General features: G+C 43.3%; 1 protein-coding gene across 1 annotated transcript in view; it reads left to right on the top strand.

The window, feature by feature from the left end:
* The window catches only part of LOC101001180 (annexin A2), a 49,320-nt gene that overhangs the window by 3,501 nt on the left and 22,213 nt on the right, over nt 1–23,606 (top strand). Inside the window, exons 2-3 of the mRNA XM_003901005.4 lie at nt 9,861–9,919; nt 13,683–13,782. Of these exons, the coding sequence (XP_003901054.1) occupies nt 9,872–9,919; nt 13,683–13,782 (148 nt within the window). The 5' untranslated portion in view covers nt 9,861–9,871. The remainder of the gene's footprint in view (nt 1–9,860; nt 9,920–13,682; nt 13,783–23,606) is intronic.

Genomic DNA, 23,606 nt, shown 5'->3' with positions numbered 1-23,606 from the left:
ATTTCCCTTTTAATCCAGCTGTTCCACAGACCTAAACTTCATCTTTTGCCTACCTCGGGGAAGTTTTGCTTAAAGTTATGGTGTCTTAAGCTGCCTTCCAGATTCAGTTGTGAGAATTAAATAGAAATGGAATGTTCCTCTTTTTCTCACATGAGAATCCTCTTCACTTTCCCTGGTGCCACACCCTATTCTAGTTGTGGGCCACACCAAAGGAAATTCCAGTCCTTAAAAAAATTCTTTCCACCCATTCACTGCCTGGTATGTTTTTTCTTCTGCTGTTGCCAGAGGCAGTCCTCATCTACTTTCTGGAGGGACAGGTCAGCAGTAGGGGTCAGGAGATGTCCATATTTGTCCTTCTGGGTGGTTCCATCAGATTACTTCCAAATCTCCCTTCTAGGATACACCCTGAAGCCTTTTTTTTTTTTTTTTTTTTTTTTTGAGATGGAGCCTTGCTGTGTCATGCAGCCGGGAGTGCAGTGGCACGATCTCGCCTCACTGTAGCCTCCGCCTCCCAGGTTCAAGTGATTCTCCAGCCTCACCCTCCCGAATACCTGGGATTAAAGGCACCTACCACCATGCCGAGCTAATTTTTGTATTTTTAGTAGAAACAGGGTTTCATCATGTTGGCCAGGCTGGTCTGGAACTGTTGAGCTCAAGTGATCCGCCCGCCTTGGCTTCCCAAACTGCTGGGATTACAGGCATGAGCCACTGTGCCCAGCACACCCTGAAGCTTTTAATCCAGCTGAGCTTAACCTTGTTAGAGCACAAGTCGGTAGCACCCAGGTGGCCTGAGTTTTACCCCAGGTGTGGTGTAGAAATTTCTGATGCTAGGGAGTGACTGTGATATGAAAGCCCTTTGTCCATGCGCTTTGTCTCCCTGCCACACCCAGGCTACACACTAACAGCTCAGAGGAAATCAGAGTCCTAAAGCCGCTCATACATCCTGCCACTTTGATCCCTTCTTGCCAGGAGTTGTAGGTTACATTCCCATGTTGTCCTATGGACAGAGCTAGGACCCAAGTAGCCCTGACTGCACAGAGGTGGGGGCCATGGCTATATATTGATAAGAGGCTGCCCCGAAGGCTTTGCTAAGATTTGCAGATGTTGATGATTTAAGCCTCCAGCTCTGAATGCGTGGAACTGGAACTGCATTTGAAATGTCCAGCCTGAGGGGGAGAGAAAACTGAGGAAGGAGAGTGTGTTGGAAAAGAAGAAAAAAAGACTTTCTAATATAGAAAGATCCAGTATGTGTAAACCATCTCAAGATGAAATTGAATGCCTGTTGTGTGCCAGGCACTATGCTCAGATCTATGAGAAAACAGGAAGGAGTAGGTTGGAAATGCTGTGAGCAGATAATATGGAACACAGACTTTACACACGCAACTGTAATGTTGCACAGACACACAAAAAGCTGCAGAAGCACGGGGCAAGGAGGAGTGTGTGAGAAAGGTGGCATTCATGATTTTCTGTATCCTAAAGACTCATTCGTGTGTCAGCTAATTAAGATTGAGGTTCCTGGTGGAGGGAACTTAGAAAGTGCTGGCGTGTTTAGGGAAGAGTTAACAGTCCAGTTAACTCTTCTGTGCAGGGTGCGTGTATGCGTGCGTGTGTGTGTGTGTGTGTGTGCAGAAGGTATTTAAGGAAAGGTAGGTAAGTCCACAGTGTGGAAGATCTTGAATGCTGACATTGGACTTTTTTTCTGTAGGTGGCCAGGCCCTGCTGAAAATACAATATGTGGGCCATAAAACACTGAAATTGAGTTGTAGACTCAAAGTCCCGGATTTCCCAACCCTGAAAGTGCTTCACGCCAAGTGACATCATTCTTCCTGCCAGTCTCTTTCCACCCACTCCAACCCCAGATCAGGAGACCAGCAGAGAAAGGCTGTGAGAGCATGAGGCTGCAACAAGTCAGTAGGGAGCAAACAAATATTGATTCAGATCAGGCCACAGAAGAGACAAGCTAGAGCAAGTGCTGTGTGTCCCTCCTGCTCGGTTTGATCAAGGCCACTGGGCCGAATTCCAGGAATTCTGGGGAATGAGTTGGCCCTGTGACTCAGTCATTAATCAAGACCAGAAAACCAAGGGGAATAGTATCTGCTTTCAAAAAGGTTCTGTTAATAGAGATGCAGTAGGTGGGTGGAGGATGGAGTACAGTGGGAACCCCTCTCCCCACCCAGTACATGCTTTTTTTTTCTGTTTTATTTTTTTATTTTTATTTTTTTTTTTGAGACGGAGTCTCACTGTGTCTCCCAGGCTGGAGTGCAGTGGCGCGATCTCGGCTCACTGCAAGCTCCGCCCCCCGGGTTCACGCCATTCTCCCGCCTCAGCCTCCCAAGTAGCTGGGACTACAGGCGCCCGCTACCGCGCCCGGCTAGTTTTTTGTATTTTTAGTAGAGACGGGGTTTCACCATGTTAGCCAGGATAGTCTCGATCTCCTGACCTTGTGATCCACCCGCCTCGGCCTCCCAAAGTGCTGGGATTACAGGCTTGAGCCACCGCGCCCGGCCTTTTTTCTGTTTTAAATTCCAGTGTGGCCTGTAGACTGTGAGTCCAGGACTGTGTACAGTAAGAGCTTTGATGGAGAAAATCAACTCTCCATACTCCCACCCCTACTCATTTTTGCTTTAAAATCTTCATTTGAATCATCCAGTCCCTGATTGATTCATCATGGTTGCTAGCCATCTGTTTTGTGGTAACGCATCAACACTCCACATTTAAACTGCGAAGTGGGCGTGTCCATGAAACTTCTGGATTCGACTCAGGTTTGCCTGTGCAGACCAGCCCTGTTGCAGTATGTTTTTTTTTGTTCAGATTAACATTTGGGCTTTCTGGAGCTGGTTCTGATTTCAATTCAGTAGAATGTGTTTTTACTATTTGAAGTGTTGACTTTTAAGTTTTCTTTTGTTTAACTTTTTTGTAAACTTTTACCCTTCTTTTTGGGAGTGAAAACTGCTTCACTTGTCCTTTTTTTTTTTTTTGTAACCGCACTTTTGTAGTGAAGCAATAAAATACAATGAAATCTATAGAGTTTTTTTTTTTTTAAAGAACAAACCCTTTAATTATTAGGTTGGTACAAAAGCAATTGTGGTTTTTGCTATTAAAAATAATGGCAGTTACTTTTGCACCAACCTGAATAATATAGTTCTTATGTTGAGTGTAAATGACTTGTTTCTCAATAACTGCACGGATTTCATTAATGATCAGCCTTGCACTGGGGGCTTTTCTAGCCGGGCATTCACAGTCTCATTTATCAACCTTTTCAAGGCAGAAGAAACTGTTGTTTTCGTTAGGGTGGGGACAAGTGACCTGTTTTCCTAACCAAGTAGTGAATGATTTTAAACCAGTTTGAGGTGGGTATGGCTCTTATCAGTAAGTCTCCCTGTACCTCTAGTTTGTTTCCTTAAACAGAAAAACTTTCTCTGATAAAGGGCCATTGTAATGATGTTGTCTAGTGACCCAGCCCTCCCTGGGAATGGAAGGCCCTGATGTGTAGATGTACTCATCAACAGATTGAATTTGCTGATTTTTTTTTTTTTTTTTCTTGTTTGCGAGTTGAAACCGGTCGGCCAGCTGGGTGAGGTTGAAGTGTTGGAAAGAATGGTGCAAACTGCCATTTTCATGTTCTTTAGAGAAGTGTGCCAGAAAAGGAGTAGTGGTTCTGCTTTTAATGGATTTATGAATTTTACACGGTGATGAGGAGTGAGTAGAGGTGGAATTGTCTCATACAGCATGTAGACTTCATTTTTAATTTTCATTCGTAACAATAGGTAAATTAAAGTCAGAGTAGTTGTTTTCAGTAAGAAAATTCTGCCTCCAGAGCAAATGTTTTGGTGAATAGGTAAATATGAGTACTGAGTCCCAATCACTTTGGCTCATCAGTATTTCCATAGGCAAGCTTAACTTTGCACCATTCAGAGACTTATATTTTAGGTTCCCCACAGGGCACCCCACTGGACATGGCTCATTTTCCAGCGTGTTCTCTTGTTCTCCTGCCACCCTGGGGCATTCTTCCTCTTCCCTTCTCCCCAGGCCTTCCCCCTTGCTTTAAGGCTGTGAGTCACCCGTCTCAGCTGTGATTCACCATTCTCAGCCTAGGCAGTCAGCACCTCCCTGTTAAGCCCTTAACTAATCCCTCTCTGATGACTATGATCTTTCTCTCTGTGTCTTAATCACTTGGAATGAAGAACCGTTGTGGTGAGGTTGAAAGGGCATTGGCTCAGGAGTCTGGGGATCTGGGTTTTGGCCCTGCCTCAGCTGCTTATTCACTGGGTGACCCTGCGCTAGACTTTCAGTGTGTCACAGAGGCACGAAGAGAAGAGAGCTCAAAGGTCCTGCAGGGAGGAAGTCTGCATTTCACAGTTTTATAAGTGTCTTTTGTATCCTTTCATATTTTGCAGGCTCAGCATGTGCTTGGTATGGGTTCGTTGATTAATTCCTTCAGTATTACCAGTGTTTGTAACCTACAGTAGCACTGCCAAGACTTCCTTTTCCTGCTTTCAAGGATAGCAGCACACTGACAAATTCTCATTAGTCAAATATACTATATTAGACTAATGTTTTAACAAACAGTGAATCGCACATCGCAAAGCCAACTTCGCAATATTTGATCATATGCAAAATGACTTTGCATTGCTAGGGGATTTGATGGAGTGGTGAAGCAAGCACTGTATTTTATTTCTTTTTATTTTGTTTTTTGGACCTCAAGATTTTATTGTCCTCATAATAAAACAAAAGATGACGCTTAGAACTGGATCACTTGGCCCTTTCTTTTGTGATGTCCTCCCAGTTGAAAATGTTCGCATGTCTTCACAGCCAGCATTTTCTTAGATCTGCAGATGGGCTCAGCACACTCAAGCCTCAGCACAACCTCCTTTGTAGTTTTAGCCATTTTCCAGAAAATTGGCTTAGTCTGCCCACCATAGTCACTCTGCTTCTTGTCATAATGCCGCTTTCCCTTGGGCATACAGGGAGTCCTGGTACTGGGCCATTTGGTGGGGTTGGTGCTTGCCACACTTCTTATAGAAAGTGCAGTAGGTTTTAGGAATGTTCACCGTGTTTTCTGGAAGGCTATCGGCATGGGAGGAAAGAGGCCATCTTTTATTTCTAGGGTAAAAATGTTTGCCATTAAACTCGCATGAAGTAGGAAATATTTATATGGATACAAAAGGCACCTGCGTGGGATAATGTCACGTTTCATAGATACTGCTTTGTGCTAAGTGTGACTTTGTGGTTATTGTGATGTTTGTGTGTCTTTTTTCTGCAGAATGGTTATAAATAATATAAATGTTATGCAAAATAGCAACTCATTGTTTTCAAGTTGATTTAGCACCTACATTATGTAAAGATACTCTTAAATCTGTAGGGGGACTGGGACTACGCAGGGAAGATGAGGTCAACCATATACTCTCTACTGCTGTGAATTGTACCTATACATTTGCCATTTGAATACTTGGCACGTGTAGGGCACTTAAAACATTTCTGCCGAATGGATGAATTAAGTGGTATCAAAAAGTGCCCTGGCCCTGAAAGGCAAGATAGAGTTCTGTGGAGTAGGGGTCATGGTGACCCTGTTGGAGCAGATACTAAAGTGGTGGTGACTGTGGACAGGCAAGTCCCACTTTGGCCCTAGTCTACTTTAGCTGGGGAGTGAACAGAGGGAACTGAGGCTGGATTCTGATGCTCATCTTTGAAGGCTGGGCTCTGCTGGAGGACTGATTTCGAATGATGTTGAACGATTTTGACAAGATTAAATAGAGTTAGTTGATGGTGGCATGCAGGACTAATTTGATGGAAGAGCAGCACCGTTGTGAAGGTGAAACCGAAAGGAAGATTTGTGGGGCTTTTAACAGTCTCAAGGTGTTGTGGCTGTGGGAGAAGAATTAACATGAATGGAGGGTGTAAAGAAGCCTATCAGATTGTGTTTGATCTGCACAGTACTGGGGAGTCCCATGTGGGAGCCGGGTAGGCAGCAGTCTACAAAGCTCAGAGCTTGAAAGACAGCTTGAAAGAACAACACAGTGAAAAGTTACGGTGTCTCTAGTTGAGATTTTCTTTTTTTTTTTGAGACGGAGTCTCGCTCTGTCACCCAGGCTGGAGTGCAGTGGCCGGATCTCAGCTCACTGCAAGCTCTGCCTCCCAGGTTCACACCATTCTCCGGCCTCCGCCTCCCGAGTAGCTGGGACTACAGGCGCCTGCCACCTCGCCCGGCTAGTTTTTTTGTATTTCTTAATAGAGACGGGGTTTCACCGTATTAGCCAGGATGGTCTCGATCTCCTGACCTCGTGATCCGCCCGTCTCGGCCTCCCAAAGTGCTGGGATTACAGGCTTGAGCCACAGCGCCCGGCCTAGTTGAGATTTTTAAACATCAGAACTGATGTGAGGTACCTAATTTCATAAAAAGTGGAATTTAATCTATACTAAGTGGAAACAACTCTGTTTGCAACTCTGACTTGCTGGTCCTCTGTTTTTGCTTTTGTTTTACGTTTGACATTTTTTATTTTTTATTTCTTGCCTGTTTACGGTAGAGACTAGAATTCTGCACGGCAGATGACAACAGTTTCTCCCCTGCTGCAGACCTGGTCCAGTTCTGACTGAGTCCAGGGGTGATAGTTAAGGCCAGGGCTTGGGTGGTTTGATGTGAGTCCTAGGAATAGGAATTTCACTCTGCTTTGGTAATTCTCGGGCTGAGGGATGCTGATGAGACCCTCTAGAATGTTTCTTGGTTCATGTTGAAGTTGGAGATTTCTTGCTCTGTCAAGAAGACTGTCAGCCTGGGCAACATAACGTGACATTATCTCTACTGAAAAAAAAGAAAGAAAAAAAAAAAAGCCAGGTGTAGTGGCACACACCTGTAGTCCCAGCTACTTGGGAGGCTGAGGCAGGAAGATCTCTTGAGCCCTGGAGATTAAGGCTGCAGTGAACTATGATTGCACCACTGCACTTCAGCCTGGGTGACAGAGAGAGAAACCCTGTCTCAAAAAAAAAAAAAAAAAAGGGCTGGGCGTGGTGGCTCACCCTGTAATCCCAGGGATTTGGCAGGCTAAGGCGGGAGGGATTGCTTGAGCCCAGGAATTCAAGACCAGCCTGGGCAACATAGTGGGACCCTGTCTCTACTGAAACATTAAAAAAAGAAAAAAGGAGAAAAAAAGAAAAAAAGTCAAGAAGACTCAAACTTGTGGCTGTTACAAAGGTTTTGGGATTAAGATTGGGTTACGGCTCTCTGAGATCCTCTGGACCAGTACTACTCAATAGAAATAGAACGAGAGCTTCCTATATTGAAAATTTTCTAGTACCTACATTAAAAAAAGGCAAAATAAATGGGTGAAATTAAATGGAAATAAGATATACTCAAGATACCATAGTTGTAATTGTAATATATGATCAATATATAAATTATTGGGCTGGACACAATGGTTTATGCCCGTAATCTCAGCACTTGGATCACTTGAGGCTAGGAGTCCGAGACCAGCCTGGGCAACATAGCATAGACCCTGCCTTTACCAAGAAAGAAATTATAAATGAGAGATTTTATATAGTTTTTTCATACTATGTCTTCAAATTTCAGTATGTCCTTTACACTTACAGCACATCTCAGTTTGAACTGACCACATTTCAGATCCTTTGTAGCCACATGAGGCTGGTGGCTGCTGTATTGGATGGTTCTGCCACAGAGCAAGACTTTTTAAAATGGTCTTTATTTTTTTTGTTTGTTTGTTTGAGACAGTGTTTTGCTCTTGTTGCCCAAGCTGGAGTGCAGTGGTATGATCTCGGCTCACTGCAGCCTCTGCCTTCTGGTTTTAAGCTATTCTTCTGTCTCAGCCTCCTGAGTAGCTGGGATTACAGGCACCCACCACCAGGCCCGGCTAATTTTTGTATTTTTAGTAGAGACTAGGTTTCACCATGTTGGCCAGGCTGGTCTCTATCTCCTGACCTTGTGATCTGCCTGCCTCAGCCTCCCAAAGTGCTGGGATTACAGGTGTGAGCCACTGCACCCGGCCGATTGTCTTCATTTTTAGGAAAGTTTTAGGTTCATGGCAAAGTTGAATGGAAAATACAAAGAATGCCCATGTTCCCCTGTTCCCACACACGTATAGCCTCTACTGTCGACATCCTGTATCAGGGTGGTACATTTGTTAGCGCTGATGGACTTACATTGACACATCATTATCACTCGAAGTCCGTAATTTACATTAGCATTCACTGTTAGTGTTGTACATGGATTTTGACAAATATATGGCATGCATACACCATTACAGTATCATATAGAATCATTTCACTGCCTTAATAATCCTCTTTGCTCTACGTATTCATTTCCTCCTCCCCTGAATCCCTGATCTTTTTGCTGTCCCCGTAATTTTGCCTTTCCCAGAATGGTGTGAAGTTGGAACTCTGCACTATGTTACCTTTTCAGTTGGCTTCTTTCACTTAGCAATGTGCAATTTAGGTTCCTCAGTGTCTTTTCATGGCTTGGTGGCTCATTTCTTTTCAGTGCTGAATAATATTTCATGTCTGAATGTACCAGTTTATTTCTAGAGCAATACTTTTTACAAACCAGCATTATACCCCATCGGTGGGACAGATTGGGGTGGGGAGGCTGTCTGAGAGTTGTGAGTGTGAGGGAAGTGGAAGGTCTTTGACTGACTTCACTGTGCATAAAAAGCTTCTGTGAGCATCAAGAAGAGAGGAGTAGTCTAGGGGAGAGCCCAGGAATGAGAATCTTGCAAAAATACATCCTTCATCACAACTAGTCAAATCCTCTCCTCTTACATTTCCCCACTTTCTTCCCACACCAGGCCTGGGATCTGCTTAGTCCAAAATGTTCCTATAAGTTAGCAAATATCAATGTCAAATACTCTCGCCAAACCAGTTTTATGAAAATACTTAGACTAAGCAAACTGAAGAGAATAGAAAGCTGAATTTGCATGTGTGCAGTTTCCTTGATCAAAGAATATTAAGGAAAAAGAGACCAAAGCAGGAGTCGCTGCAATTTAAATGGCATTCCTGTCTATTTCAGGACGCAGCTCTGCTTTATTTTCTTTATTTTTGGGGTGATTGTGTTGATGACCTGTCTTGTCTCTGTTGAGATAATTTACCACCAATTGAGCACTCCTTATCGGCAGGGATTGGGCGTATCAGTTCCGAGAACTGTTTGATTGCAAAGCTGGAAAGCCGATTCATCAGGCTGTCGTTTTGCTGCCCCATTAAGTATATTAACTGGAAGAAGATGACTTCATTTCAGCCATTTCGAATCTTAAATACAACAGATTCAATTCTTTATGGAATGAGTTAAGGTCAGAAAATCTGTCCATCGTCTTTCTCATAAATACTTTAATATCTTCCAAGTATCATTGGACTAAGAAAGTAATTATGGGTAATAATAAAGGTTCCAATTAAGAATTAGGGCAACATGAAAATGCTACTAATTTCAATTCACGTTGTAGCTTTCAGGTCCTTCTCAATATATTTAATTACTTATGAGAAATATAGAAGTAGTGGCTGGTTTGGCAAGCCCATCACCTTTTATGAGAAGTAGAAGTCTCAGTTTTATCCTGTCTGAACAGGTTGCATTAGCCACGGGGAACATTTTGTTTTTGTATTCACAAATCAGTCTCCCCAGGTTCTGTTTACACAGAGGAAGAGAAAGACTGGCTAGTTTAGTAGTCCATCCCAACCCAAGGCAGACCATCTCTGAGCTTTAGTTTTTTTCAATCATAAGATGAGAATTGCATCTATTTGCAAAAAATACTCTAATATCCTCAGATGAAATGGTCCAAGGAGTAGAAATTAGCATAATGAATCGCTGTGCTTCAGAGTAAAGGAAAGCCTCTTCATAAAGACTTTTTGATGTACTTTTTTTCCAGCTTCCTTCAAAATGTCTACTGTTCATGAAATCCTGTGCAAGCTCAGCTTGGAGGGTGATGTAAGTATATGAGTTTCACTTTATGTAATTTTTGCAAGTTGGACATCTCTGGATAACTATGTTACTCTCTTTCCTTGTACATCTAAGGAAGATGGGGACGTTTCAGACAGTCATCATTTGGTTCTCCTCTTTCTCAGTACTTCAGCTGTTCCTAGTAGTTCAATTTGAAGGAAATATCATGGCACTGGAAACTTTTCTTGGCCTCACATTAAAATTGGACAGAATTAGTGACACTGGAATGGCTGGAATTTTATTCTGCCATACTTAACATGTCATTGGTAATAATTGTTACGATGATACATGACTTTTAATGTCATGTCCTGGGATTGTATTACTGGTTGGCATAAGCCACAGCCATATCAAAAATAATTCTGCATCTTTTGGATTTCTTACAGTGTCCAGGAAGTTATTCCAGATGAGGGCTTATACTTTTATTTATTTATTCATTTATTTTTTGAGACAGAGTCTCACACTGTCGCTAGGCTGGAGTGTAGTGGCACGATCTCGGCTCACTGCAACCTCTACCTCCCGGATTCAAGCGATTCTCCTGCGAGTAGCTGGGACTACAGGCGCGCACTGCCACACCCAGCTAATTTTTGTATTTTCAGTTGAGACTGGGTTTTCCCAGTGTTGGCCAGGATGGCCCGCTGCCTCACCCGGCTAGTTTTTTGTATTTTTTAGTAGAGACGGGGTTTCACCGTGTTAGCCAGGATGGTCTCGATCTCCTGACCTTGTGATCCACCCGTCTCGGCCCCCCAAAGTGCTGGGATTACAGGCTTGAGCCACCATGCCCGGCAAGGATATTTCTTTTAAAAAACCAAGAATATGTGGTGGCGGGCGCCTGTAGTCCCAGCTACTCGGAGGCTGAGGCAGGAGAATGGCGTGAACCTGGGAGGCGGAGCTTGCAGTGAGCCGAGATCGCGCCACTGCACTCCAGCCTGGGTGACACAGCGCGAGACTCCGTCTCAAAAAAAAAAAAAAAAAAAAAACCAAGAATATAATGAAATTGTTATAATTCATTTGTTTCCTTTTTTACTTTGACTATTAGGGAGTTCAGAACTAAATTGAATTTTCTTTCATAGGAAATATGTGAACCTAGACATTCTGTTGCATTTGTTTCTTTTTTTTACAATTAAAAAATTTAAGCTATATGTGAAATAAAATTATTTCAAATACTTTTAGAATCAAGTGGAATATAAATTGTGAATATGTAAAATAACTAATGACACTATACATCTTCCAGGTCATCTTGGCAGAAATGGCTTTTATACAAACTCAGCACTAATGCTGGTTTATAGCCATATCTGACAGATCTTTCAAAATATGCTTTGATTGAAATTAAAATGCAATGTATCACTCAACAGAGGTTGACAGTGACTTGGGTCACATGGTACAAGACCCTCTGTATTGTTCATGGTACTTGCCATCAAAATGTTCAAATTAGTGGAGCCTGTGAAAGCACAGGTTGTATGGAGTGTAAATAAAGCCTATAGAGTTTTTTTAAAAGTCTTTTTTCTTCTTGAAACTTGTGCATGCTCTTTTTGACAGTAATACAAACTGCATGTTGAGGTCTGACAAATTCAGGTGCTAAATAATTTGTTTCTCTAATGGCCTTAGATTGTTTTTGCTATCAGGTTTTATAAGAGGGCTTTTCGTGTAGCCTCTGAAGTTACTCTACTTTAGTATATTTCTATGTGTGGAGAGGTGGGGCAGAAATAGAAAATGTCACATGTTCCCCAGTATTTTAAGGAAAGAAAAGATAACTCAACTTTGCCTCACTAATTTGATTTCAGACAAGTGGATTTTATAGGTAATAGGTTCAATTCTCTATTTAATTTCATTTCCAGAGGCACTGTAAGATGACACAAACCTTTTCCCTACTCACTGTTTTTGGAACAAGACAACGTATCTCCTGGTGAATGCAGTCATATGTGATGTGGCTCAATGGCTGGACTGCCTGCCTTGTAAATAACTGATGGCACTCTTAATAAATGGGAAAATGTTTTTCCTTAGGTTTCATCCACATTTTATAGCTACCACAGCAAACACACTGAGCATTTCAAAATAGCACTTTGCCTTTTTCCGGAATGTGTGCTCCGTGTCATCAAGTTCATCTTACTGGAAAGTTTACGTGGTGAAATTAGATGGAACATACTTTGATAATGCATTGCATGTCAAAGTTACAAATATTAACTGGATTTAATATTTGGCCAAGATAGTCTTCACAAGTGCATTTGGAAACATTTGTCAAATACTGAACTTAGATTTCTGGCCTGTCCTGGGAGACATCTAGGAGGAAGGCATCTTAGTTGCTCACCTGTACAGTCTGAGTGCTAATAAAATGGAATGTGGTGGGTGCTGGGTGGTTTATAATGTGTTGCCTGTGGGTGGAGAAGTAACTCAGGGATCTTGGCCTTTTCACTCTTTACAGAAACTGCACCAAGGCCAAGTCATCACATTATATGGGCATTATGTGCGGGGGAGTTGCGGTGGGTTGTAGGATGGGAGTCTTGATGTTGAGGGTGGGCAGTGATGCTGCCTCCACCAGCCATCAGCCAACCACAACTAGATTGTCCATCCTCTTTGTCTGCCCTTTGCTTTGGGACTGGGTAGGAGGGAGAGGGAAAACTGTAAGAGCATTTCAAAGAAGGAGGGAAGTTCATACCTTGAAAGGAGAACTGATGTAGAAGCATGCCATTGTCCTTACCTCAATCTGGAATGGGAGAGATTCCCACCTGTCAGATCAGGAAGGATAATGAGCTTTGAAAAGCACTCAGAGGCTGGGCGTGGTGGCTCACACCTGTAACCCCAGCACTTTGGGAGGCCAAAATGGGAAGATCACTGGAGCCCAGGAGTTCAAGAGCAGCCTGGGCAACATGGAGAAATCCCATCTCTAAAAAAAATGAAAAAATTAGCCCGGTGTGGTGGCGGGTGCCTGTAATCCCAGATACTCAGGAGGCTGATGTGGGAGGATCACCTGAGCCCAGGAGGTTGAGGCTGCAATGAGCGATGATCACACCACTGCACTTTAGCATGGGCAACAGAGTGAGATCCTACCTAAGAAAAGAAAAAAAAAAAGAAAAGAAAAGCATTGGGAAAGGAGGAGGGTGTGGTTTAAAAGGCAATAAGAAATCTTAGCAAGAGTGGAGGGTGGTACGCAGAAGGAATGGTGTTAACGAAGGCAGAGGGAAGGATACAGAGGAGAGAGGGGAGGAAACACAGGGAGGATGTGGGCCGTCTGGTCAGACCACTTTGGTGCCACAGTGGTGACCAAAGTAAAGAGGCGGAAGAAGCTGCTTCCATCATTGATCTGCATTGTAAGCTCAGCAACACTAGCCCACTAGAAATTCGTGCGCCTGTAGCAGGAACTTGACTAAACACTCTTATCATTGAGGCATTTCCATATTTTCAGCTTATTTCAAATTGTTGCCAGCCCAGTATAATGGTCTTCAGAGCCTTCCTGAGTAAATAGTGGCTTCAGGTCTCCAGCTTTGCATTCTCTACTTTTGAGCTCTCATGAAAAGTAAGATGAAAAGTTGAAATTGAGACAGCATATTCTAAACTAGCTGAGCCTTTGAAGAATTATTATTAGAAAAAATGAAATTACTTGCATGAAGTGTGATGGTGTGTTAATACCTACCTAGTTACTTAGTATGAGAATGATTTGAATTGTTAAATGAAACAATAGGAAAACAGGAATTGTTATTTCGACAAGAGAATTTTAAATGTGTGTCATTTGAGTATGTTTATCTTTTAACCTCAGCACTCTACACCCCCAAGTGCATATGGGTCAGTCAAAGCCTACACCAACTTTGATGCTGAGCGGGATGCTTTGAACATTGAAACAGCCATCAAGACCAAAGGTAGGTGATACATTTGTCCTCCTCTTGTCAGGGTCTTACTGAGACATTTTTGGTTGTCTCTTTATTCTCCCTCAAATTGCCATACATTGGTAATTTGAAATTGTCATTGAGCTTTAATGGAGTGGATCCAGACCTGGCTCAACCCATGCCTCCTTTCCTTCCTTCCCTCCTTCCTTTCTTTCTTTCTTTTTCCTTCTCTCCTTCCCTCCTTTCTCCCTTTCTTCCTTCTCTCCTTCTTTCTCTTTCTCCCTCCTTCCTGCCCTTCCTCCCTCCCTCCCTTCCCTCCCATTCTTTCTTTCCTCCCTCCCTTCCTTTCTTTCCTCCCCTACCCCCCACTTTCTTTGGCGAGATCTACAACATGAGATAGTATTTAAACCAAGTAGTGGTTAAAGGAAATCAGTCTGGGAGCCAGATCTGGTCCTAGGGGTATGCGTTTGGGTGCAGCTCTTCACTTTGAGGCTTCAGTCCCTCTTCTGCAAGGAAAAAGTTGGTCGTGGTGGTCCCTAAGGGCACTTCTTGTTCCAAGTTCCCTTGAATTTAATTACATTTGCTGGAAAAATGCTGGGAAAATCTTACTGCATTGCTCTTAGATTGATCTAGAGAGTGAAAAATTCAGACTTTTTTAAACCCCTATAAGTTCTGCTGCTCCTTAGGCCTGGAGCTGGAATTAGAAGAGCTGTCAGAATGAGTATATTTCCTCAAGTTCTAGGATGAGTAAGAGAAGACCAGGAGGCATAAAAACCCTCCTCTTGAAATAAAACAAAGTGCCAATGGGTTAGGGTTGAGGAAGAGCTTCTTATGGTCATTATATTGTTTTCTGGGTCTACAAAATAGGATGTTCAGACTTTCTGGGCTTATATTAATGAAGCAATCCTTGGGGTTGCCCCATCCCCTGAAAAATATTGCAGTTCTTGTGGTGACTTTTGTGATTCTCCACTTTTCCCCCCTTGGATAAAGCACTTCCTTTCACCATGAGGCCAGATTGGGATACAGACATGACCCAGCACAATTAGAGCTGCTGCTGGTTCATACCCCGGGTAAAGAGCCATGTCACATTTTTCTCTTCTATGTACAGCGTTTTAGCTTACTGACAGACTTAGACAGTTCACAAACGGTTCATTGAAAGACTGAGAAACCTCAACCAGGATGACCTGGGAACCTGTAACTAGGATGATGTCCTGGTTTATGCCGGCGTATTTACTAATAGTGCACCTTGCACTCTCAGAACTGTCTTATTTTGGAGGATACATTGTATGGTCACCTTTCCTAAAACTGTGTAGAATCTGGTGACCTTGTTTCCAGAGACAGGAAGGAGAGTAGAAAAATCCATTTAACCTTCTATGGTTCTAACAAGATGTGAGGATTTATTTGCATCATCTGCCTCAGGGAAGCCTTATGTTCTGTGTGGTTGCTGTGGACCACCCCCCAGATGACTGTCTGCACAGCTGAGGGCAGAATAATGAAGCATCCAAATTAGACTTTTAACAAAAAAAAAATCTCTTTTTTTTTTTTTTGAGATGGAGTTTCGTTCTTGTTGCCTAGGCTGGAGTGCAATGGCGTGATCTCGGCTCACCGCAACCTCTGCCTCTTGGATTCAAGCAATTCTCCTGCTTCAGCCTCCCTAGTAGCGGGGATTACAGGCACACACCACCATGCCCAGCTAATTTTGTGTTTTTAGTAGAGACAGGGTTTCTCCATGTTGGTCAGCCTGGTCTCAAACTCCTGACCTCAGGTGATCCGCCTGCCTCCGCCGCCCAACGTGTTGGGATTATAGGTGGAGCCATCTCGCCCAGCCCAATCTTTTTTTTTTTTTTTTTTTGGTGCTTTTAAATGACCATTCTTGCCAAAAGTTACTAATCAGAAAATTAAACTACAATCTGCAGGGCTTGTTTCACTACAGTCAGTTCCAGTCAGTGGAGCATAGTGGATGAGAACGTGTGTGAGCCCAGGTTCAAATGCTGGCTCCACAGCTCACTCATTAGCCATCTGACTCGGAAAACATGGAACTGATAAGACTGAGTTTCCTTGCCTATAAAGGGGCGCTAATCAAAGTTCCCACCTCACGGGATTGTTGTGAAGTATGAAGCATTTAGCACGATGCCTGGCATATAGATGGTACTCAAAATATGTTACCTTAAAACACACACACACATGCACACACATGCACATCCACCTCCTTGTGGTCTGCTTTCCTAAAACCCATGCTACTTCACTATTTAGATGTGCCTAGATTCATGTGGTTTCCCAACATGCCATTGCAGCAACCCTAAGTTTAGCAGTTAACTCATCTAGCAAAGATGGTGCTTTTCCCAAGCATGGGACAAAGACTTCTTTTGTCCCTGCGTGAGAAAGCACTTAGTGCACTGGAATGTAAAGATTGCGCAAATGAACTCTGGTCACAGCTGAAACTCTCATGGTAATAAAAATACCTTCAGGCCCTTTTGGAGTTAGTAGAAAAATACTCTAGTTTTTAGACAGAAACGTCTGGAGGGCTAAGGCTTAGATTCCAACATTCCAGTTTGATCAAAAGCAGCTGACATTATCATTATCATCATTGCAACTATTTATGAAATGTTCATTGTGGGCAGATATTGCACCAAGCACTTCAGGAACATTTATCTTAGGTGAACTTCAAAGTAACCTCTGATGTAGTATTCTGTCATCCCCAGTTTTTGGGTGATTTAAGTCAGGATTAGTATGCCTGAGGTCTTTTGGCCTTGGATCAAACTGGGATTTGAACACAGCTCTGTCCACCCCTAGGCCTGTGTTCTTAGGCACCATGATGTAGCACCCACCTGTGAGGAGTGGATTTTTTTCATTGCCTTGAATTATTTTCAGATATGAAAAACATTGTGCGTCTGTGGTCTTAATGACTTTCTATTAAGTCTCATATTTGTGGTCTAGCTTTAGATTCCCCATCTCCCTTTTTTTTCCCCCCCCCAGACTTAATGTCCAGTGAGTTTCACTTAGGACCACTTTTTATTTATTTTATTTTTATTCATTTATTTTTTTGAGACAGAGTCTCACCCTGTCACCTGGGCTGGAGTGCAGTGGTGTGATTTTGGCTCACTGCAACTTCTGCCTCCCGGGTTCAAGGAGTTCTCTGCCTCAGCCTCCCGAGTAGCTGGGATTACAGGTGTGCACCACCACGCCTGGCTAATTTTTGTATTTTTAGTAGAGAGGGCGTTGCACTGTCTTGGCCAGGCTGGTGTGGAACTCCTGACGTTGTGATCCACCCGCCTTGGCCTCCCAAAGTGCTGGGATTACAGATGTGAGCCACCGCTCCTGGCTTATTTATTTGTTTACATATATATATATATATATGTGTGTGTGTGTGTATATATATATATATATTTAAGACAGAGTCTTACTTTGTCACCAGGCTGGAGTGCAGTGGCACAATCTCAGCTCACTGCAACTTCTGCTTCCCCGGTTCAAGCTACTCTCGTGCCTCAGCCTCCCAATTAGCTGGGAGTATAGGCATGTGCCTCCATGCCCAGCTAATTTTTGTATTTTTAGTAGAGGCAGGGTTTTGCCATCTTGGCCAGGCTAATCTCAAACTCCTGGCCTCAAGTGATCCACCGACCTCAGCCTCCCAAAGTGCTGGGATTACAGGCGTGAGACACCGCACCTGGCCTACTTAACTTATTTTTGATGCTTAATGATTTTAGAGAGTAACTAGGTTTTGCAAGTCCATTGGTCCTTTAAAATAATTTCTAGATTGTTGGCATTGTTAAAACCCTAAATCCTTTTAGGAAACTATTGCGAAGAAAGAATATGACATTCGTAAGAGCTCAGTGTTGATATTAGCATTGGTTATGATAGTGAAAAACCAGATACATCTTTTATTTGGGAAGTGTGTCTTGAGGTATACTTCCCTATAATCATTAAGTAAATGATTAAGTAAAACTGTAGTACATAAATAATGTGTAACTCCCTGTATTACATAGAATGTCTGCAGAACGTAGATAGGAAAAATAAAGTTTGTCAATAATTTTCAACATCTTTGTTGAGATACAGTTCATCTGCCATATGATTTGCCTATATAAAGTGTACATTTCAGTGTTTTTAGTAGTGTATTTGCAGAGTTGTGCAGCCATCACCACAGTAACTTCCCTAACACTCATTTTAACATCCATTCACCTTAAATGTGTCAGTTGCATCAAGAAATGGAAATGGAATAGTATATGCTATGTGATCACAACCACAACGATTTTTTTTCTTTTTTTTCTTTTTGAGGTGGAGTCTTACTCTGTCACCCAGGCTGGAGTGCAGTGGCACGATCTTGACTCACTGCAACCTCTGCCTCCTGACAGAACCCTCCGGGGTTCAACCAATTCTCCTGTTTCAGCCTCTTGAGTAGCTGGGACCACAGGCGTTCACCATGACACCTGGCTGATTTTTGTATTTTTAGTAGAGATAGGGTTTCACCATGTTGGCCAGGCTCCTCTCGAACTCCTGACCTCATGTGATCCTCCTGCCTTGGCCTCCCACGGTGCTGGGATTACAGGTGTGAGCCACCGTGCCTGGCCTACGATTTCTTTTAATCAAAAAAGAAAAAAGGCATTAGCAATGGAAACAGATGTACCTCACTTCATGGTGCTTCCTTTACTGCACTTTGTAGATATTGTAGTTTTTACAAATTGAAGGTTTGTGACAATGCTATTCACTTTATGTATCTGTGCCAGCATTTTTTAGAAATAAAAGTATTTTTTAAATTTAGGTATGTATTGTTTTTACACATAATGCTATTACATAATATAATATAATATAATATAGTCACACTTTTGTATGCATTGGGAAACCAAAAAATTTGTGTGACTTACATTGTTGCTATATTTGCTTTATTGTGATGATCTGGATCCGAACCAGTAGTATCTCTGAGGTATGCCTGTATATGGAATTGTGGGCAATTGATCCTTTTCCTTTCTTGTGCTTTCAGTATATTCTGTATTTCTGTATTTTGCAAATTTTCTATGATGACCTGTATTACTTTCATAGCGGAAGGCAGTAAACTTAATTAAAAACAAAAATGAAGTCATTCATTGGAAAGGATAACAACCCTTTTGTTCTTTTCTCCTTCTCGTTGATATTATTAGATACTGGATAACTAAAACCACTTAAAAATGAGCTAATTAAGATCTTACCTTCTTTTTTTAGAATGCCTTTTACCTTAAGTGTCATTAAGAAGCTTATACCACACCTTGGCCCCACTCCCACCTCAAACCCTTCCTCGGGAAGACACAATACTAAGTAGTTGGTGTTTCCTTGACATCAAAGGACACAGTATAAACCTCAAGTGTTGATAGAAACAAAAGCCAAAGGACCATGTGACGATGACTGTCTGGGCCTCTTTCTCTCCTAGTTGGGGGTAGCCATATGTCTACATGTGTATGTGAGTGTGCCGGGATGTTACCCACTCCATGTGACATTCCATTGATTTCCCTGTGGTCTGTGGACTCTCAGGAAGAAGAGCTGGGAGCAGGCCACCTTGGAGGAGTCTTAATCAGCTGCTGTTGAGTACATGGATGGTGCACAGGAGCAGGCCTGGAGTGGGATGATGGCTAGGAGGGCAGAGCTGGTCAGAGACCTGTTGGGGAGCACTGCCTGCCATGGCCAGGGCATGGCTGCAGGAGTCATGAAGGCTGTTCTCACAGATGAGCTGTCAGTCACACCTGCTCCTCTTGGTTTAGCTCCTCACTTACAGCCCTCTGTTAGAGAAGAGAGACTACTTTTCTCAGCCAGGCTGCCTCCTGGCACCCTCGAGAGAATATATTCCTAATTGCTGCGCTCACCTGAATGAATATACCTCCAGGTGTGCAGACGAAAACAAAAAAAACCGTCCTGGATCACTTTCCAGTGCTTGGGAAGCGGCTCTTATTCACCCCTTCCCCTAACTCTTGTCACTCCTCTCCTGTGAGCTGTTACGGTATCTTTTTTTTTTTTTTCTTTGAGATGGAGTTTTGCTCTTGTTGCCCAGGCTGGAGTGCAGTGCACAATCTCGGCTCACTGCAACCTGTGCCTTCTGGGTTCAAGCGATTCTCCTGCCTCAGCCTCCCAAGTAGCTGGGATTACAGGCACGTGCCACCACGCCCAGCTAATTTTTTTTTTTTTTTCATTTTTAATAGAGATGGGGTTTCTCTGTGTTGGTCATGCTGGTCTTGAGCTCCTCACCTCAGGTGATCCACTTGCCTCGGCCTCCCAAAGTGCTAGAATTACAGGCATGAGCCACCATGCCCGGCCTATGGCATCTGTCTTCTAAGGGACCTCCCTGCTTCAGCCTTTACAGAGTATCTTTCTTTTTTTTGAGACGGAGTCTCGCTCTGTCGCCCAGGCTGGAGTGCAGTGGCCGGATCTCAGCTCACTGCAAGCTCCGCCCCCCGGGTTCACGCCATTCTCCTGCCTCAGCCTCCCGAGTAGCTGGGACTACAGGCACCCGCCACCAAGCCAGGCTAATTTTTTTTGGATTTTTTTAGTAGAGATGGGGTTTCACGGTGTTAGCCAGGATGGTCTTGATCTTCTAAACCTCGTGATTCACCCGCCTCAGCCTCCCAAAGTGCTGGGATTAAGGGCGTGAGCCACGGCGCCCGGCCTATAGAATATGTTTGTAGCTTCATCTCTAGCTCTGTTCACGGCCCTCTACGGAGCACGCCTCTGCCTTTGTTCTTTGAGGAGCATGCAGCCTCCTTCCTCCCCACCTCAAACATCCCACAGTTCCCACTCATCTCTCGGTCCGGGCCAGTGCACAGCATCAACAAGCTTTTTCTGAGAAGGCAGAACCAGCTATTTTTTGGTCTGTGTTCTCATCATACTCTACATATTGTGCTTATGAGAAGGGGGGAGAAGCACAATACTCCTAAAATCAAAATAAGTCTGCTTTGTTTCTAATTTGAAGGCATCTCAGTATTTTTTGCCTATGCTGCCTAAACCAAATGCAGGATTGTTTTGTGTATGCGCCGGCTTGAGGTAGACTGTACGACGACTTACCTTAATTTATGTCTAGTTAGAAACTGAGTAAAGTCATGCAAAAGTAGTAATACTGCTTAATTAACAAGAGGTTGCTGAGACTTAATCTGTAGGAGTCTCTTGGTTTAGATTGGCCTTGGGTTAAATATATACTGTGGCGTGTACAACACAGCTGTGAATGGTTTACCATATGGGTCCAAATAACTAGAAAGGAAAGTCAGCTAAATTAGAAAAGGATGAATCTAGACTCCAGAAAATAGATTGTAATTAGCAGCAGCACAACCCCAGAGTTAGCGTAAGTGCCAATAAACTGGTACAGCTTTGGTCTCTCTCTGGAAGGGGAGGGTAATGAGTTGCCCTGTTATTATTGCCAGTTTTGATTTTAGCAGTATTTGTGTTCTCCGGAAGGGATGCAAAAGCCGGTGATTTTTTCCCCCCTTTCTCAGAAGCACAAGTATGGAAGCATAACTGCACCAAGTTTTGCACTTATTTTTTTCTTATAGTTTTAAAATAGAACTGCTTAAGATTTCTGTGGCCAAAAGACTAACATCCCACGCCACTGCAGAACACGCCAGGATGGATATTTTTGGTTTCACCTGCACACCAGGTATATTCATTTGGCTGAGCAGAACAATTAGAAACATATTCTCTTAAGGGCGCTAGGAGGCAGACTGGCTGGGAAAAGTAGCCTCTCTCCTCTAACACAGGGCTGCAAGTGAGGAGCTAAACCAAGAATAGGTCTGAGTGTGAGCTCTTCTGTGACTCGTGTAGCCCAGGGCCCTCTCACCCTCCTGGAAGGGAATGGACCCTTCCCAGTTGCTGAGGCCTTTCTCTCTGTGTTCAAGTTTACTTTAGACTGAGTTCTCATCTTACAGCAGTGCTGGGAACAAAGAGGCCAGTGCTGAGTCACAGCCACTCTGACTCCGCCAGCACAGATTTTCTCTGTAATGATATTTGTCTATGTAGCTATGTAGGTGCCAGACCCGAGCCAGGTAGCTATCAAACACTGGAAAAGGAGTCCCTGGAGCTTTTCTAATTGTAGGCATCAGTTTTCATCACCTGCCTCTCTTCAGCTCTTTCGTTTTTTTTTTTTTTTTTTTTTTTTTTTAAAAAACTGTTACCTCTTTTCCCTGAGGAAATCCAAATACCAGTTTCACCCAGGGACAATGGCCGTAACTGGATTCTAATCTGGTGTCAGCAACGCCAAGAAAGTTCTCCACTGTCAAGGGAGTTAAGGGTGGCTATGTTGGTTTCTCTCGCATCTGTTCACATTTTTTTATTTTCTGTCCCATGAGGCTGACGGAGTAACGGGGCACAATACAGTGCTTGCATTTTATGTGTGTTCCTTCACTGACGATTTGATTTGGATTTTGAGCAGTGGTATACTTTGTGTTTTCCTGCTGGTCTTGTAGCTTATTTCAGAAATATAATTCTGCATGGAAGGCAGACAAGGTTCTAGATGATTAAAGTAGCCGGTGAGATTACCAAGACATTGATACCTTAAATCCTTTCTAAGGAACTCAGTTGAAGTGAGATCAAAGCAGAATGGAAAAAGAAGAAATTTGATTTTTGGACCAAAACCACTTCTTAGGCACTTAGGTAAACCCTGCTTTCCCTGAGTTGGGACTGTGTGCCCCAGCCGTGCCAGACTTGGGAGAGGCACCAAACTCCCCTGTCTCCTTTCACCCTGTGCAAAGTGTACTTTCTCTCCCGTCTCTCGGCAGCTGCCAGAGTTTGTTGTGTAACTGGACTACTCATCCATGTGTGCCAATGGCAAAAATGTTCTCTTTCTTTGCCCCATATTTCAGATAGATATTCAAATGCAAGCAGGGGCCAGGCTTGTGACAGAGAAGCTGAATGAAGGCAGTAGATGTGTTTCTAGATGTTAACTCAGCCAGTCTTTTCTGCCTTCTGGTAAAATAAGTATTATCATATCTCTGTTCTATGGGGTGAGATACCTAGGCCTAGGGAGGGAACTCATGTGCCCCAGGATCTCACAGGTCTGAGTCCCATGGAGTTTCCAGAGCACTACATTGTGGCTGCTACTTATCTAGAGGCCTCCCCTGGCATCTGTCAGCCAGCTGGGTGTCCTGTCTTGGTGAGAGACGCTCTGGAGACAGTGCTCGCTTGTGCTGGATGACCCAGAGGGGCAACTTTGATAGCAGGGGTTCCGGGCCAGCCAGCACCATGGTGAAGGTGCTTTGGGTAGTCCTATGGCTAGAGGGGAGCTTTTCTTTCCCTAAAATTTATCCCAGTAGGTGGGTGACTGGCTGGCATACTAGGCTTGTTGGGAAGGCCTACCTCCCTCTGCCGAGTTAGTAATGTCTCTCCTCAGAAGAGAGTCTTCTAGCTCTTTCTGTTGAAAAAAACCTCAGCTGGGTTATCCCTTTAGTGGCCATGCATTATTACCAGGTGGAAAATCATTACCTACAGATTACCAAGTGTAAGTGCATTTGTATGTAAAAATTTCAGCCCAGTTCTCTACACATTTGACACATTATTGTCCCATATCCTTTATAGGAGCTAGATGGTGGAGCGTGGTATGAAAAAGTATCAGAGTATAATTTTAAAAAGGTACAGACTTGACTCATAGGATAAACATGTATTAAACATTTATTTAACACATTGAGGTAAGGCTGGTTCAGAGGGAATTTGAGATACTGGATGTTGGTAAGTGTTGAGAAAAGAATGTTGGAATAAGATTGTTGTGCCAGGCTGGGTGTAGTGGCTCTTGTCTGTAATCCTAGCAGGCAGGAGAGCCTGGGCAACAAAGGGAGACCTCATCTCTAAAAAACATTTTTAAAAATTAGCTGGGCGTTGGTGGTGAGTGCCTGTGCTTCCAGCTACTCAGGAGGCTG

This window comes from Papio anubis, unplaced genomic scaffold (genome assembly GCF_008728515.1).
Source record: "Papio anubis isolate 15944 unplaced genomic scaffold, Panubis1.0 scaffold37, whole genome shotgun sequence".
Lineage (NCBI taxonomy): Eukaryota > Metazoa > Chordata > Mammalia > Primates > Cercopithecidae > Papio > Papio anubis.
This window is presented reverse-complemented; position numbering and strand designations above follow the sequence as displayed.